The sequence below is a fragment of the Engystomops pustulosus genome, chromosome 5 (genome assembly GCF_040894005.1).
Source record: "Engystomops pustulosus chromosome 5, aEngPut4.maternal, whole genome shotgun sequence".
Classification (NCBI taxonomy): domain Eukaryota; kingdom Metazoa; phylum Chordata; class Amphibia; order Anura; family Leptodactylidae; genus Engystomops; species Engystomops pustulosus.
Window position 1 is genome coordinate 202,321,099 of NC_092415.1, and position 14,211 is coordinate 202,335,309.

General features: G+C 42.8%; 1 protein-coding gene across 5 annotated transcripts in view; it reads left to right on the forward strand.

Moving 5' to 3' along the window:
• Positions 1-14,211, forward strand: part of PHF14 (PHD finger protein 14) — a 173,984-nt gene that overhangs the window by 76,826 nt on the left and 82,947 nt on the right. For all 5 annotated transcript variants that reach the window (XR_011855946.1, XM_072154374.1, XM_072154372.1 and 2 more), the window contains 2 exons: positions 3,227-3,283; positions 3,380-3,504. Coding sequence is in view for 4 of the 5 variants with exons in the window: in XM_072154374.1 (XP_072010475.1) it covers positions 3,227-3,283; positions 3,380-3,504 (182 nt within the window). In the remaining variant the exon portion in view is untranslated. The remainder of the gene's footprint in view (positions 1-3,226; positions 3,284-3,379; positions 3,505-14,211) is intronic.

Below are 14,211 nucleotides of genomic sequence, written 5' to 3' on the forward strand. Positions count from 1 at the left end.
AATCTCTGCATTCAGGGACATCACTATGTGGCTCTCCTAAAGTCTGGTGCATGATGTCAATAACATAGGAGGGGCGTTCTGAGAGGAGAGCTTGACTTCAGCACTAAACTCTCCACCTTTGTGACTTTATACAACCATTTTACATCTTACTGCTGGGCTCCTCCTCTCCTTCTCCAGTTTTATCCGTTGGCGTCAAGTCCCAGGGCATAGTGGTGTCCGGAGAAGGAGGAGACGCGGTAGTAGCGAGTACAGACAGTACAGGGGAGAGAACCCCCCTTCACATGAACCCAGAGAGCGGTACTTGTGCTGAGCTCTGAATTGTGTTATCTGTCAGTGATGAGCCTGTGTAATTCCAAAATAAAGATCAAAGTTCCCAATCCGCTTCTATTCTTCTGCCGCGCCAATATAAAGCGATGGTCACTACGTGCAAGAAACATTTGTAGCCTTGTACATATGTTTTTTTGTAGATTTTTTTTTTGCTCTTACGTTATTTTTTTAGTGTTTATTATGGAAATATTTTGTATATTTTACATGTATTTGTATTTCTCATCGCTCTCATTGTACTCAAAATAATGGGATTACATCATGGAGGGTAAAATTAATTCCCTGAACCCCCAATGGTCTTCTGTCAGTGAACAGCTTGGACTGCATACTGTCCCCACTTAAGAGTATAAATAAATCTAATTCTTTTAATCTTTCCTCATAACTGGGATCCTCCATATCTCATATAATTTTGTTTCTGTTCCCCAGCTTCATCTCTACACAGACACTACAGTAACCTCTGTGTTGTGTTACGGGGTTAGGAGGGGGTCGACACATTTAGAGCCTCCACTGGTCTGGTACTAATGATCTCTCATGGTCATATTTCATCAATAGAATAAAACTGTTCCGTTTTAGTTCCCTTTTAATAAAAATATTTCACCAATTCGCACTCCTGGAGATGAACATAACAGATTCAGGGACACTTAGAATTTTCACAGTTGCTGAGATATCAGTCCTAGTATCTGACCGTAATAGTCCTCTCCACTGCCATAGAGGAGGAGTAGGAGCAGAGGAGGGGGCATGTGTTATGATAATCTTCTACTTGTCAGAGAAGATTATTCTAATACACACCCCTCCCAGCATATCCTGTCTGACAATGGTCAGATACTGGGACTGATATCTCAGCAAGTGTTGTTGCTGAGAATCTGTGCAGCAGCCCTTACAGCATGGTATGTTTATCTGCACATTTGTAAGGTTTTGAAAGGTCCTCTTTAAATCAACTAGTAAGAGGTGCGAAGTTAGACCACAGCCTGTGAAGCTGCAGCACGGAGAGGCTCTGGTAACACCCGCCCGAGCCCTTCTTAATTGAAAAACTTGATTTTAGAAGGAAAGATGTCATGGATAACAAAGATTCCCTGGTTTATAATGCTTGATGTCGATGGTAAATTTCCTTTAGGTCTATTTAGCCACTTTTGATCACTCCGCCCAAAGAATTCGCAACCTTCCGTCCATTACAAAAGGTAGAACTCACAAGTTTTATAATAGACTTCGTTTTTTCTCAAAATTCTTTGAATTTTTGATGGAACGCACCCACCATTCTGTATTTTTTGAAGTAATTAAGTTTTTCCATAGAAAACTGTCCTCGGTCACCCCCTCGCATAGAGCAGCCTCTGCCATGAACACAGATCTCATTTCCACTCCAGTCGTGAACCTGATTTATAGCGAGACCACACGAATCTGAGCTGTAATTAAATTAAGTCTGAGGTCTCTTTCTGCTTCCTCTTCATATATTCGCTGTATTTTTTTATGTCGCCGCCACCGCGTATTCAGTATTTTTTAACACGGCTTCAAATGTAATAACTTTTAATCCCCAACAATCTTCTTGCAGTTTTATGGACTTTAATTACTGAATGTAAAATGTAGTATTTAAAGGGATGTCACGAAAATAAAATAAATGAAATTATTAGCTCCTGGCCCCGGTTACGGCGCTGTCTTCGTTTAGGATAACGCTCCTCGATTAGCTATATGGCATTTTTATTCTACGATAATATATGGGTCACCATTCCAGTATGGGCAGCACGGAACTACTGTAGACGGCCATACGTGATCCTATGGAGACAAAGAGTGACCTTGTGAGAGAAGGTTGGACATGATGTCAGGGTTGTAGGGTCACCCGCTGCATTGTCTACAACATTGTAGCATTCAGGTTCTGTTGTGATAATCGTACAGTTGCGCTTTCCACTCCATTCTGTATCTTGTTATCCCAAACTGGAATGATTTAAGCAAATCTATGAGACTGTCCTACTGGGTGCTCCCGTAACCGTGTCTACTAATAGGGGAAGGCAGCTGACCTATGCAAAGCCATGGGAGGCTAGCGAGAGGAAGAGAGAGCCATAGGAGGCTAGCGAGAGGAAGAGAGAGCCATAGGCGGCTAGCGAGCACTTTTTGCTCATGCTCCGTATATAAGCTTCGCCCCTACAGGTTACAGGGGAGGGTCTGCTCTTATCTTAGAACTGCTAGAGTGATCAGGAAAACTGGATGAAGGCAGGATTGCCCAGTGTCTGTTCTTTCTGTATACTGCTGTATGTTTTAGGCTACATTCACACTACAGTATGGGGGATGTATATACGGCCGATATACGTCCCCCATACACTTCTATGGGCTCACGGCCCTGTACGGGAGCAGTACGGTGCGGCACCGCTCCGTAGCCCGGGGAAAGATAGGACATGCCCTATCTTTCCCCGTATTACGGCGCCGTGCGCCATTAATTCCTATGGAGAGGGGCGGGGGTGAGTTGCGCTCACCTCCTCCTCCTCCTCTCCCCGCGCTGCCGTGCGGCCGGCTCACGGCAGTGTGAATTTAGCCTTAGTTTTCTAAGTTCATGTTTGTAGGGTTGGGGGTCGCACTAAACAAATATTATTCATTACATTGTTGTTTATTTTTTCACATTGTTTTGCTTAATTACAATGTATTAAAATTCGAATTCTACAATTGGTTATTGTTTTATAATGATGATAAAAACCCTTATTTTTAGTGTAAATTTATCACTTAAACATGCCCCATGTGGGTGGGAGTCGGTACCAAGCTGAGGTTGCCCATAAACTGGACACCGCTGGACCTTAACCATGAAAGTAGGAGATGATGTGGAACACGGAACACATTCACATTATGCAGATTTCTCAATAAAACATTTTGCTATTTGGACAACGTGAAGTGTAACAATAAATCTTTGCTTTTGTTTCAGAGAACCCGAGGACAGAAAAGGAAGAGAAGCCACTTGTTCGAAGAGGACAAACCTGAGGTCGGGGGTCACACACGTTTATATAAGGAGCTGCCAAAAATCTCCCGTGACTTTATGTGGTTATGTTATATTTCTCTATCTTTCCGGTTATGTCAGGAGCGGACACCAAGGGAGAGGAGGCGGAGACAACCCATGGTGTTTCATAAGAAGCTGAAATCGGAGGACCTGAGGACTGAGTGTGCGTCGTGCAAGGGCATTGGAGACAATGAGAACCTTGTCAGGTAACTCATATTTGGTCGTCTTCTTAATCGCCAATAAATACCATGACACAAGAACATTATGAGAAGGTGGAGTCTAACTTGTTTCTGTGATTCCCCCTTTGGTGTGGGTTTTACTTGGGTCCAACCTGTCTCTATCAGTCCTGCTGTACACAATTTCAGTTTCCCCTAGGCACGACCCTGTAACTTCTCACTTAGGGTCGGGTGGCCCCCATTTTGGATGAGATCATGCTGATGAGATTTCTGTGTCTCTCTGCCGTGTGACCGTAACCCCGCCCCCTGCACGGAGCTCAGAGACACTCACCAATTCACATCCTGCAGAGAGCGAGGCTAAAAACTACAAGGAGATAAGTGATCCAGGGGAAGGGGGAGGCAGGCACATATCTGTGAGATGTAGCAGAGCTCACAGTGTAATGGTCTATCAGCTTCTCCCTTTAAGGTTTCTATTATAGTCTATAGGAGGTTCCTATATATAGAGGTACAGACAGAATTTGGGGGAGAATTGACAGAAATGAACACTTCTCCCTTCAAGGATGTCCTTGGCAGCAGCAGAAATAGAGACTGAAAAAATCCTTTTTTTTTTTTTGCATATTATAAGTTATTTTATTCTTTCTCTGTAGTTTTTTTTTTAAAGGAAATCTACCATCAAAATATGCATGATATACCACGGACACTTATTCTTAGATCTAGGCATTGTGACTGTGGGCATCTTCTTTAATTTGGTATCCATGACCTCCTTCGTTGTAAATCAACTAATGCTAATGAGCCAAAAGTGCTACCCTACCCCCTCTGTGATCTGGCTCAACAGGCTCTTACACTGTCTCACTCTCCCCTCTGCTCCCTCATCATTGAGAATACAGCAGGAAGTTCACACTGCACAAGTGCTGAGGAGGGTGAGACAACAGCCTGTAGAGCCAGATCACAGAGGGGGAGGGTAGCCCCTTGGGCTCATTAGCATAATTATAAAAGTTGATTTTAGACTGAAGGAGGTCATGGATAACAAATATAAGAAGCTTAAACCTAGATCTATGAGCAAGTGTCCCTGGTTTATCATGATGGATTTTGATGGTAGTGCCCCCTCTGGCAGGACCTGCTCTTCTTTAAAGGACACCTGTCATCAGGTCTCTGCCACTAGTCCTGTCACCTCTACCTGTTGGAGCAGCTCACAAGGATCCCATCCCAGCCTTTATCTAGTTATTTCATACATTAATCATTGTAAAATCACATATTTTTTATCAAGTAAATGAGGCTGGTCACATGGTCAGAGGCAGTGATGTCACCCCTGTTACCCCTCCCCTCTCCTCCCCCTGCTCATGTCTGTGTGTAATGTATAGTAAAGCATGGTTAGTGTGTGTGCTGCATCTGCTGACATGCTGCATCCTCCTAATACACATGTGAGAGACACAGACAGCAGCTACACATGAATCTGACATGTTCTGCTGTAACATGGCTGCCTGGGGCTGCTGTATCCCTCCTAAACACACACACATGCACACACAGGCTGCAGGGGGCGTGGCCACCAGCACCAGGAAGCACATCATTATACAGCCTCACATCATTATACAGGCTGTCAGTCATGCACTGGGGGTGTGGCTGTGCCTCCCACTCATGAATAGAGTGGACAGCTTGAATATGCTAATGCTTCATTGGACATTTCACAGGTCATTTGCATACAGCTTTAGGACCTCATTGCTTAGGTTTGCAGGCATGTAGAGGGACAATGAAGGGATAGAGGCAATGCTCTCTAATGGCAGTTTATGAAAATATATTTAGTTTAGGGGGGTTATTTTGCATGACGGGTTCTCTTTAAGCTTCTCATACCCTAGTTTTTACAACAAAAGGCCTTGAAAATTATGCAAATGAGTTTGTGGGGCTCCAGGTTTAATTGACAGCTATGGAGCCTGGCGCCCCTTAGGCACATTTGCATAATTTTTGAAAGTTTTTTTTGTGAAAACGAGGGCATGAAGAGCTAAAAGAAGAGCAGGTCCTCCAGAGGGAGCGCACACCAGTATGTAAGTGTGCTTGGTTTACAATCCCTGATCCTGGTGTTAGATTTCCTTTAAATGTAGATCAATTTCCTATTCTGTTATAATGGCACAAACTAATTCTACAGTTAAAAAGGTTCAGCTCCCACTCCCCTCTCACAGCATAAGTCTCAGACAAGATGAAATAAAAGACCTTATCATCATCTATGTTCAGCTCATGCCCTTTTACGTTATATTAATTACTGGAGACCCACTTTTAGTTATTAAATGCAGAGTGCATTATGGGGGAAGTTCCTTTTCTGTTCTGATGAGATGTAATGGCAGGTTCCATGTACTACTGAATTATGCAAAAACAAGTCCGGAAGCGCTTTAATGATGGAGAGTCGATCTGATTGATCCTGATTGTGTTTTAGGTTGTCGATCGATCTCTCGTTTATTTTAATTCACTTTTCTCTTCATCCCAGACAGGTCTTTTGTAGTTGTCATCTCACCCCCTGGGCCTTATTGACCTCGGCTGCTAATTAATTTACTGGGAAGGCCCTGGGGATCTCATGGAGTATCTACTGGCAGCTTCTGCTCTAACATATTTTACTTGCATTGACTACATTTATTTTACTCTGTAATTGATGGGTCTTCAATTATTGGATGTCATTTGTATCTTACATCTGCTCCACATCATGTACTTCACAAAGAGCTTTGTGTGACTAAGAATCCAGAGCATAGGGGGCAGTATTATAGTAGTTATATTCTTGTACATAGGGGGCAGTATTATAGTAGTTATATTCTTGTACATAGGGGCAGTATTATAGTAGTTATATTCTTGTACATAGGGGGCAGTATTATAGTAGTTATATTCCTGTACATAGGGGGCAGTATTATAGTTGTTATATTCTTGTACATAGAGGGCTGTATTATAGTAGTTATATTCTTGTACATAGGGGCAGTATTATAGTAGTTATATTCCTGTACATAGGGGGTAGTATTATAGTAGTTATATTCCTGTACATAGGAGGCAGTATTATAGTAGTTATATTCTTGTACATAGGGGGCAGTATTATAGTAGTTATATTCTTGTACATAGGGGGCAGTATTATAGTAGTTATATTCTTGTACATAGGGGCAGTATTATAGAGATTATATTCTTGTACATAGGGGGCAGTATTATAGTAGTTATATTCTTGTACATAGGGGGCAGTATTATAGTAGTTATATTCCTGTACATAGGGGGCAGTATTATAGTAGTTATATTCTTGTACATAGGGGGCAGTATTATAGTAGTTATATTCCTGTACATAGGGGGCAGTATTATAGTAGTTATATTCTTGTACATAGGGGGCAGTATTATAGTAGTTATATTCCTGTGCATAGGGGGCAGTATTATAGTAGTTATATTCTTGTACATAGGGGGCAGTATTATAGTAGTTATATTCTTGTACATAGGGGGCAATATTATAGTAGTTATATTCCTGTACATAGGGGACAGTATTATAGTAGTTATATTCTTGTACATAGGGGGCAGTATTATAGTAGTTATATTCTTGTACATAGGGGGCAATATTATAGTAGTTATATTCCTGTACATAAGGGCAGTATTATAGTAGTTATATTCCTGTACATAGGGGGCAGTATTATAGTAGTTATATTCTTGTACATAGGGGGCAATATTATAGTAGTTATATTCTTGTACATAAGGGCAGTATTATAGTAGTTATATTCCTGTACATAGGGGGCAGTATTATAGTAGTTATATTCTTGTACATAGGGGGCAGTATTATAGTAGTTATATTCTTGTACATAGGGGGCAGTATTATAGTAGTTATATTCTTGTACATAGGGGGCAGTATTATAGTAGTTATATTCCTGTACATAGGGGCAGTATTATAGTAGTTATATTCCTGTACACAGGGGGCAGTATTATAGTAGTTATATTCTTGTACATAGGGGGCAGTATTATAGTAGTTATATTCTTGTACATAGGGGGCAATATTATAGTAGTTATATTCCTGTACATAGGGGACAGTATTATAGTAGTTATATTCTTGTACATAGGGGGCAGTATTATAGTACCGTATTTTTTGCCCCCTATAGGGCGCACCGGACTATAAGGCGCATTAGTCCGATGCGCCTTATATATGTAATAATTACATATATAAGGCGCATCGGACTATAAGGCGCGGGGTCCGGGGGCGTGGCGGAGGTCCGGCGGCGTGGCGGAGACCCGACGTGACGCGGCGACGTGACGCGGCGACGTGACGCGAAGGGGAACGCGGGGAAGGTGAGGGGGAGGTGGAGGAGGGCAGCGGACCATACTTACATAGGTCCCCGCTACCGGAGACAGCAGATCTCCCGCTGGAGATCTGCTGTCTCCGGTAGCGGGGACCTATGTAAGTATGGTCCGCTGCCCTGTGCCCAGCGCCATACATAGGGCGCACCGGACTATAAGGCGCACTTTGGATTTCCACGGAAATCCAATGCTTTTAAGTGCGCCTTATAGTCCGGAAAATACGGTAGTTATATTCCTGTACATAGGGGGCAGTATTATAGTACTTCTATTCTTGTACATAGGGGGCAGTATTATAGTAGTTATATTCTTGTACATAGGGGGCAGTATTATAGTAGTTATATTCTTGTACATAGGGGGCAGTATTATAGTAGTTATATTCTTGTACATAGGGGGCAGTATTATAGTAGTTATATTCTTGTACATAGGGGGCAGTATTATAGTAGTTATATTCCTGCGCAAAGGGGGCAGTATTATAGTAGTTATATTCCTGTACATAGGGGGCAGTATTATAGTAGTTAAATTCCTGTACATAGGGGGCAGTATTATAGTAGTTATATTCCTGCGCAAAGGGGGCAGTATTATAGTAGTTATATTCCTGTACATAGGGGGCAGTATTATAGTAGTTATATTCTTGTACATAGGGGACAGTATTATAGTAGTTATATTCCTGCACAAAGGGAGCAGTATTATAGTAGTTATATTCCTGTACATAGGGGGCAGTATTATAGTAGTTATATTCTTGTACATAGGGGGCAGTATTATAGTAGTTATATTCCTGCGCAAAGGGGGCAGTATTATAGTAGTTATATTCCTGTACATAGGGGGCAGTATTATAGTAGTTAAATTCCTGTACATAGGGGGCAGTATTATAGTAGTTATATTCTTGTACATAGGGGGCAGTATTATAGTAGTTATATTCCTGCGCAAAGGGGGCAGTATTATAGTAGTTATATTCCTGTACATAGGGGGCAGTATTATAGTAGTTATATTCTTGTACATAGGGGGCAGTATTATAGTAGTTATATTCTTGTACATAAGGGGCAGTATTATAGTAGTTATATTCTTGTACATAGGAGGCAGTATTATAGTAGTTATATTCCTGTACATAGGGGGCAGTATTATAGTAGTTATATTCTTGTACATAGGAGGCAGTATTATAGTAGTTATATTCTTGTACATGGGGGGCAGTATTATAGTAGTTATATTCCTGTACATAGGGGGCAGTATTATAGTAGTTATATTCCTGTACATAGGGGGCAGTAGTATAGTAGTTATATTCTTGTACATAGGGGGCAGTATTATAGTACTTATATTCTTGTACATAGGGGGCAGTATTATAGTAGTTATATTCCTGTACATAGGTGGCAGTATTATAGTAGTTATATTCCTGTACATAGGGGGCAGTAGTATAGTAGTTATATTCCTGTACATAGGGAGCAGTATTATAGTAGTTATATTCCTGTACATAGGGAGCAGTATTATAGTAGTTATATTCTTGTACATAGGGGGCAGTATCATAGTAGTTATATTCCTGTACATAGGGGGCAGTATTATAGTAGTTATATTCCTGTACATAGGGGGCAGTATTATAGTAGTTATATTCCTGTACATATGGGGCAGTATTATAGTAGTTATATTCTTGTACATAGGGGGCAGTATTATAGTAGTTATATTCCTGTACATAGGGGGCAGTATTATTGTAGTTATATTCTTGTACATAGGTGGCAGTATTATAGTAGTTATATTCCTGCACAAAGGGAGCATTATTATAGTATCGAGGATGTCCGCATGTATTTCCAAGAAGAAAATATTTATTCAGTGTTTTCTCTAAATGTTTTGATTATTTTTAGTGGGACATTCTGTCAGACACTCGGCGAAAACCACAAATTATTGCTCTCCCTGATGTTTTTAAGTAAAATATATGTGGTTTTAATGTTACACCCTGGAGAACACCTCTACAGTAAAGCTGCTACAAATAGCTGAAGTCCAGTGTAACGTATGCCCATTGTTTGCTGTAACTGCTCATGCACTTTGCATCAATCTTTTCCGTCGTTGAGTCGCTCGCATCAAACACTTCCCTAACCAGAACGCACTGCACAAAGCGAGCGGCTGCCGTCCGACTTCTCCCAATCCTCATAAACACAGTAGTTACCCTGAATCATAGAATTGCTTTCTCCCCGATAGCAGGTGAAATTACCGCTCTGTGGTTTCCTCAAAATGCCGTAATCCGTCAGCTGCCACATTAAGTCCGGGGAGAGAAGCGGTCGGTGGGGCTCTTCCAGCCGTTATGTAGAGGGATGTGCCGTTCACCGTTGGAAGGGATGAGCTGCAAGAAGCCCTAAGCTTTCCCATATCGACCAAGAAAGATTGTGTCTGGACTTAAGGCGGCCATTTATTTTCTCCGATTCCCCTCCCCCCGCTATAATATCAGAATTCAGATTTGATTCAAAATGTCTGGATTTCTTTAGTTCTTTAGTTTAGCAGGTAGGTGTCCTTATGAATTATTGTAACGGGAAGTCTTCTTCGTCTTGCCACCACGTTTCCTTCACTTCCACACGATGACCTTGGCCAAGGACACTGCTCCATTCTTATCAGGAAACGTTTGAGACGCTGTGAATTTTGCTGTCTGGTCTCAAGTTTTATATCATTCAGTCACCACAAACATGATGTGATTGTTATACTTACAAAAACAGCGGAACTACGGCTTTACGTACTACATGGCCCCAAGTTAGGGGCATCTGAAATTATACTGCTCCTCCAGTCTGTAAAAGTGACTCCTTTAAGTTTATTTGCATAAGACATTGGAGGCAATTTTTTTTCACATAGCTGGGCAGGGGCTTCAACATAACAGAAGCAATTTTGCGAAGCATATTTCATGCTGGTAATTAAGTGGTGTGACAGCTGTAAGGCTCCTTTCGCAATAGGGAGGTTTCTGAGCAATAAGGCCTAGAAAGGGGCCTGAGCATCCAGGCCTAGGGAGGGGCCTGAGGATCCAGGCCTAGGGAGGGGCCTGAGGATCCAGGCCTAGGGAGGGGCCTGAGGATCCAGGCCTAGGGAGGGGCCTGAGGATCCAGGCCTAGGGAGGGGCCTGAGCATCCAGGCCTAGGGAGGGGCCTGAGCATCCAGGCCTAGGGAGGGGCCTGAGCATCCAGGCCTAGGGAGGGGCCTGAGCATCCAGGCCTAGGGAGGGGCCTGAGGATCCAGGCCTAGGGAGGGGCCTGGGCATCCAGGCCTAGGGAGGTGCCCGAGCATCCAGGCCTAGGGAGGTGCCCGAGCATCCAGGCCTAGGGAGGGGCCCGAGCATCCAGGCCTAGGGAGGGGCCCGAGCATCCAGGCCTAGGGAGGTGCCCGGGCATCCAGGCCTAGGGAGGTGCCCGGTCATCCAGGCCTAGGGAGGGGCCCGAGCATCCAGGCCTAGGGAGGGGCCCGAGCATCCAGGCCTAGGGAGGTGCCCGGGCATCCAGGCCTAGGGAGGTGCCCGGTCATCCAGGCCTAGGGAGGGGCCCGAGCATCCAGGCCTAGGGAGGGGCCCGGGCATCCAGGCCTTAGGGAGGGGCCCGAGCATCCAGGCCTAGGGAGGTGCCCGGGCATCCAGGCCTAGGGAGGTGCCCGGTCATCCAGGCCTAGGGAGGGGCCCGAGCATCCAGGCCTAGGGAGGGGCCCGGGCATCCAGGCCTTAGGGAGTGGCCCGGGCATCCAGGCCTTAGGGAGTGGCCTGGGCAACCAGATTCCTAATTTGTAAATTCCCTTGAAGATGTCCGGATACTTTCATGTTTTAATTCGCACTTACTTTTTTTTCGGTTTGAACCTGTTGTGCCTGCCCTGATTTGTTTCCTGTGCATTGTGATTTATGAATTCTGATCTGGCTGATTTATTGACCACGTCTCCCCCTGTTACCACTTGGTGGTGTTTCTTGACTCACCAGGATCAGCTATGACTCATTGGAGACTACTGGAAGAGGTAGCCACCTAGTGGTGGCTGCAGTCAAGTTTTGATCAAATTACAGGGGTTAAAGGGTGAATACCAGACTTAGCCACTACCCTTAGAGGTAGCCCCAGGACACATTAGTTACACATATGACTTTTTACATTAACCCTATGTATCCATACTAATTGTACATTTGACACTTTCCTAAATACATTTTAACTAAATATGGAGAATTGCGCGTTCCCTTGTCATTAATTTGTGATTCAACATTAAGCGTGGAGATTTCAACAACCTCTGCTATGAAAGTATCCAGGACTAGGAAAACTAGAAAAAGCCTGGGATAAACGGCAGATGGAAAACCCCTTAACAATACCAGCGGGCTACATGATCTGCACATGAAGATCCAATTCCCGCTGGATCTTCGGTTCTAAACTTCAGAGAACCGTATTTTATAGGAAATCTACCTTCAAAATCCCTCATGATAAACCAAGGACACTTAGTCACAGATCCAGGCACTGAGACTGTGGTATCTGATTTAACTATCTAAAATCAACTTTCAAAATCATGCTAATGAGCCAGAAGGGCTTTAGGGGCATTAACAGAGCCCTGTAGTGTTGTAACTTCACAGACTGTTACACTGTCTTTCCCTCCTCCTGTTCCATCAGCACAGTTTAACAGCCTATGAAGGTACAGCACCCCCCCATAGCCCTTCTTGAACATTATTATAAATTTATACGTTTATTTTAGAAGGCAGGAGGCCATGGATAACAAATATAACAAGATTGGCACAGCCAAGTTTCCTGGATCTATGAGTAATGTCCTTGGTTTATCATGGTGGATTTTCGAGATAGATTTTGTTTAAGGGAGTATTTCCGTGTTGTATAGTAATGGCTGATTGCTAGATTATGTCATGATGGATTATTTATGGCTCATCATGATGTTATTTAAAAATCAGTTTTTCATCTTTAAAATTACACCAGAAACTGGATTCTAGGTGCTACGGAGCCCTAAATTAACCCATCTCATTATGACTTGTGCCACCAGCAGGTGGTGATTCCTTGCGTCTTTTTTTTTTACTATGATGCAAGGACTCCCATCCCTGTTACTTTACACTGTCGTGGAATGCGTCCAATACGCAATCCAGTTACCACGTTCTTATGCAGCCGGCCATAATATGTTCCCTGTAACTCATTCCTCATTGGGCAGGAGGTCTGTCACTTAATTTGGGAGACCAATGAAAGGTGAAGGTGAGCTATGGATATGGATAGGATAAGGACGGCACATCCTGAGCCTGGGAGAGAGTGTAAGGCGTGAGAACGGGCGAGTGACTGCGCGTCATGTAGACTGGAAAGCGTTTCTTTTTAGGTTTTAATTTATGTTGTTCCTCGGCAGTAATTGCATACTAGGGAGAAATCTAAATCAGTGAAGCATTCCTTCTAATTAAAATTTACAGAGAGCAGAGTCATGAGATATATGGCGAGCCGCTTGTCAGCCGCTGTACCGGGAGGAGAGCGATGTACCGGGAGAGCTCAGCCCCCCGAAAGGTCACTGCCTGCTCCTCGCTAAAGGATAAATTGTTATAGGGAGCGAATACATAAAACCTGCACCGCACCAAAATCTATGGGGGAGGGGCAACCAGAGAGAGGCAGTTTTTAAAAAAAATAAAAATTTAAATGGCGTCAAACATTGTCCATCGTTGTCCTTGAGGAGAAGGTGGGAAATCCTCTGTGTCTCTGCGAGGTTTTTATACCAGCGCTGAGATAACGGCTAATTAAAGCCATATATTTAGCAAATATTATATGCGGTATTAATGTACTGAGCAATAATAGAAACCGTTCTATCTCCCCTCCGGGGTTTGCAGGAGGCGGGAATATACCGGGGCGTCATCTGTGCTTTTATGGATTTTCAAGTAGGATGTAACAGAGACAGATTTGTCATTGAGAGACGATATTTCAGAAACGATGTCCTTCTATTAACTACTATAATACTGCCCACTATGTACAGGAATATAACTACAATAATACTGCCCCCTATGTACAAGACTATAACTACTATAATACTGCTCCCTATGTACAAGAATATAACTACTATAATACTGCTCCCTATGTACTAGAATATAACTACTATAATACTGCCCCCTATGTACAAGAATATAACTACTATAATACTGCCCCTATGTACAAGAATATAACTACTATAATACTGCTTCCTATGTACAAGAATATAACTACTATAATACTGCCCCCTATGTACAAGAATATAACTACTATAATACTGCCCCCTATGTACAAGAATATAACTACTATAATACTGCCCCATATGTACAAGAATATAACTACTATAATACTGCCACCTATGTACAGGAATATAACTACTATAATACTGCCACCTATGTACAAGAATATAACTACTATAATACTGCCCCCTATGTACAGGAATATAACTACTATAATACTGTCCCCTATGTACAAGAATATAACTACTATAATACTGCCCCCTATGTACAGGAATATA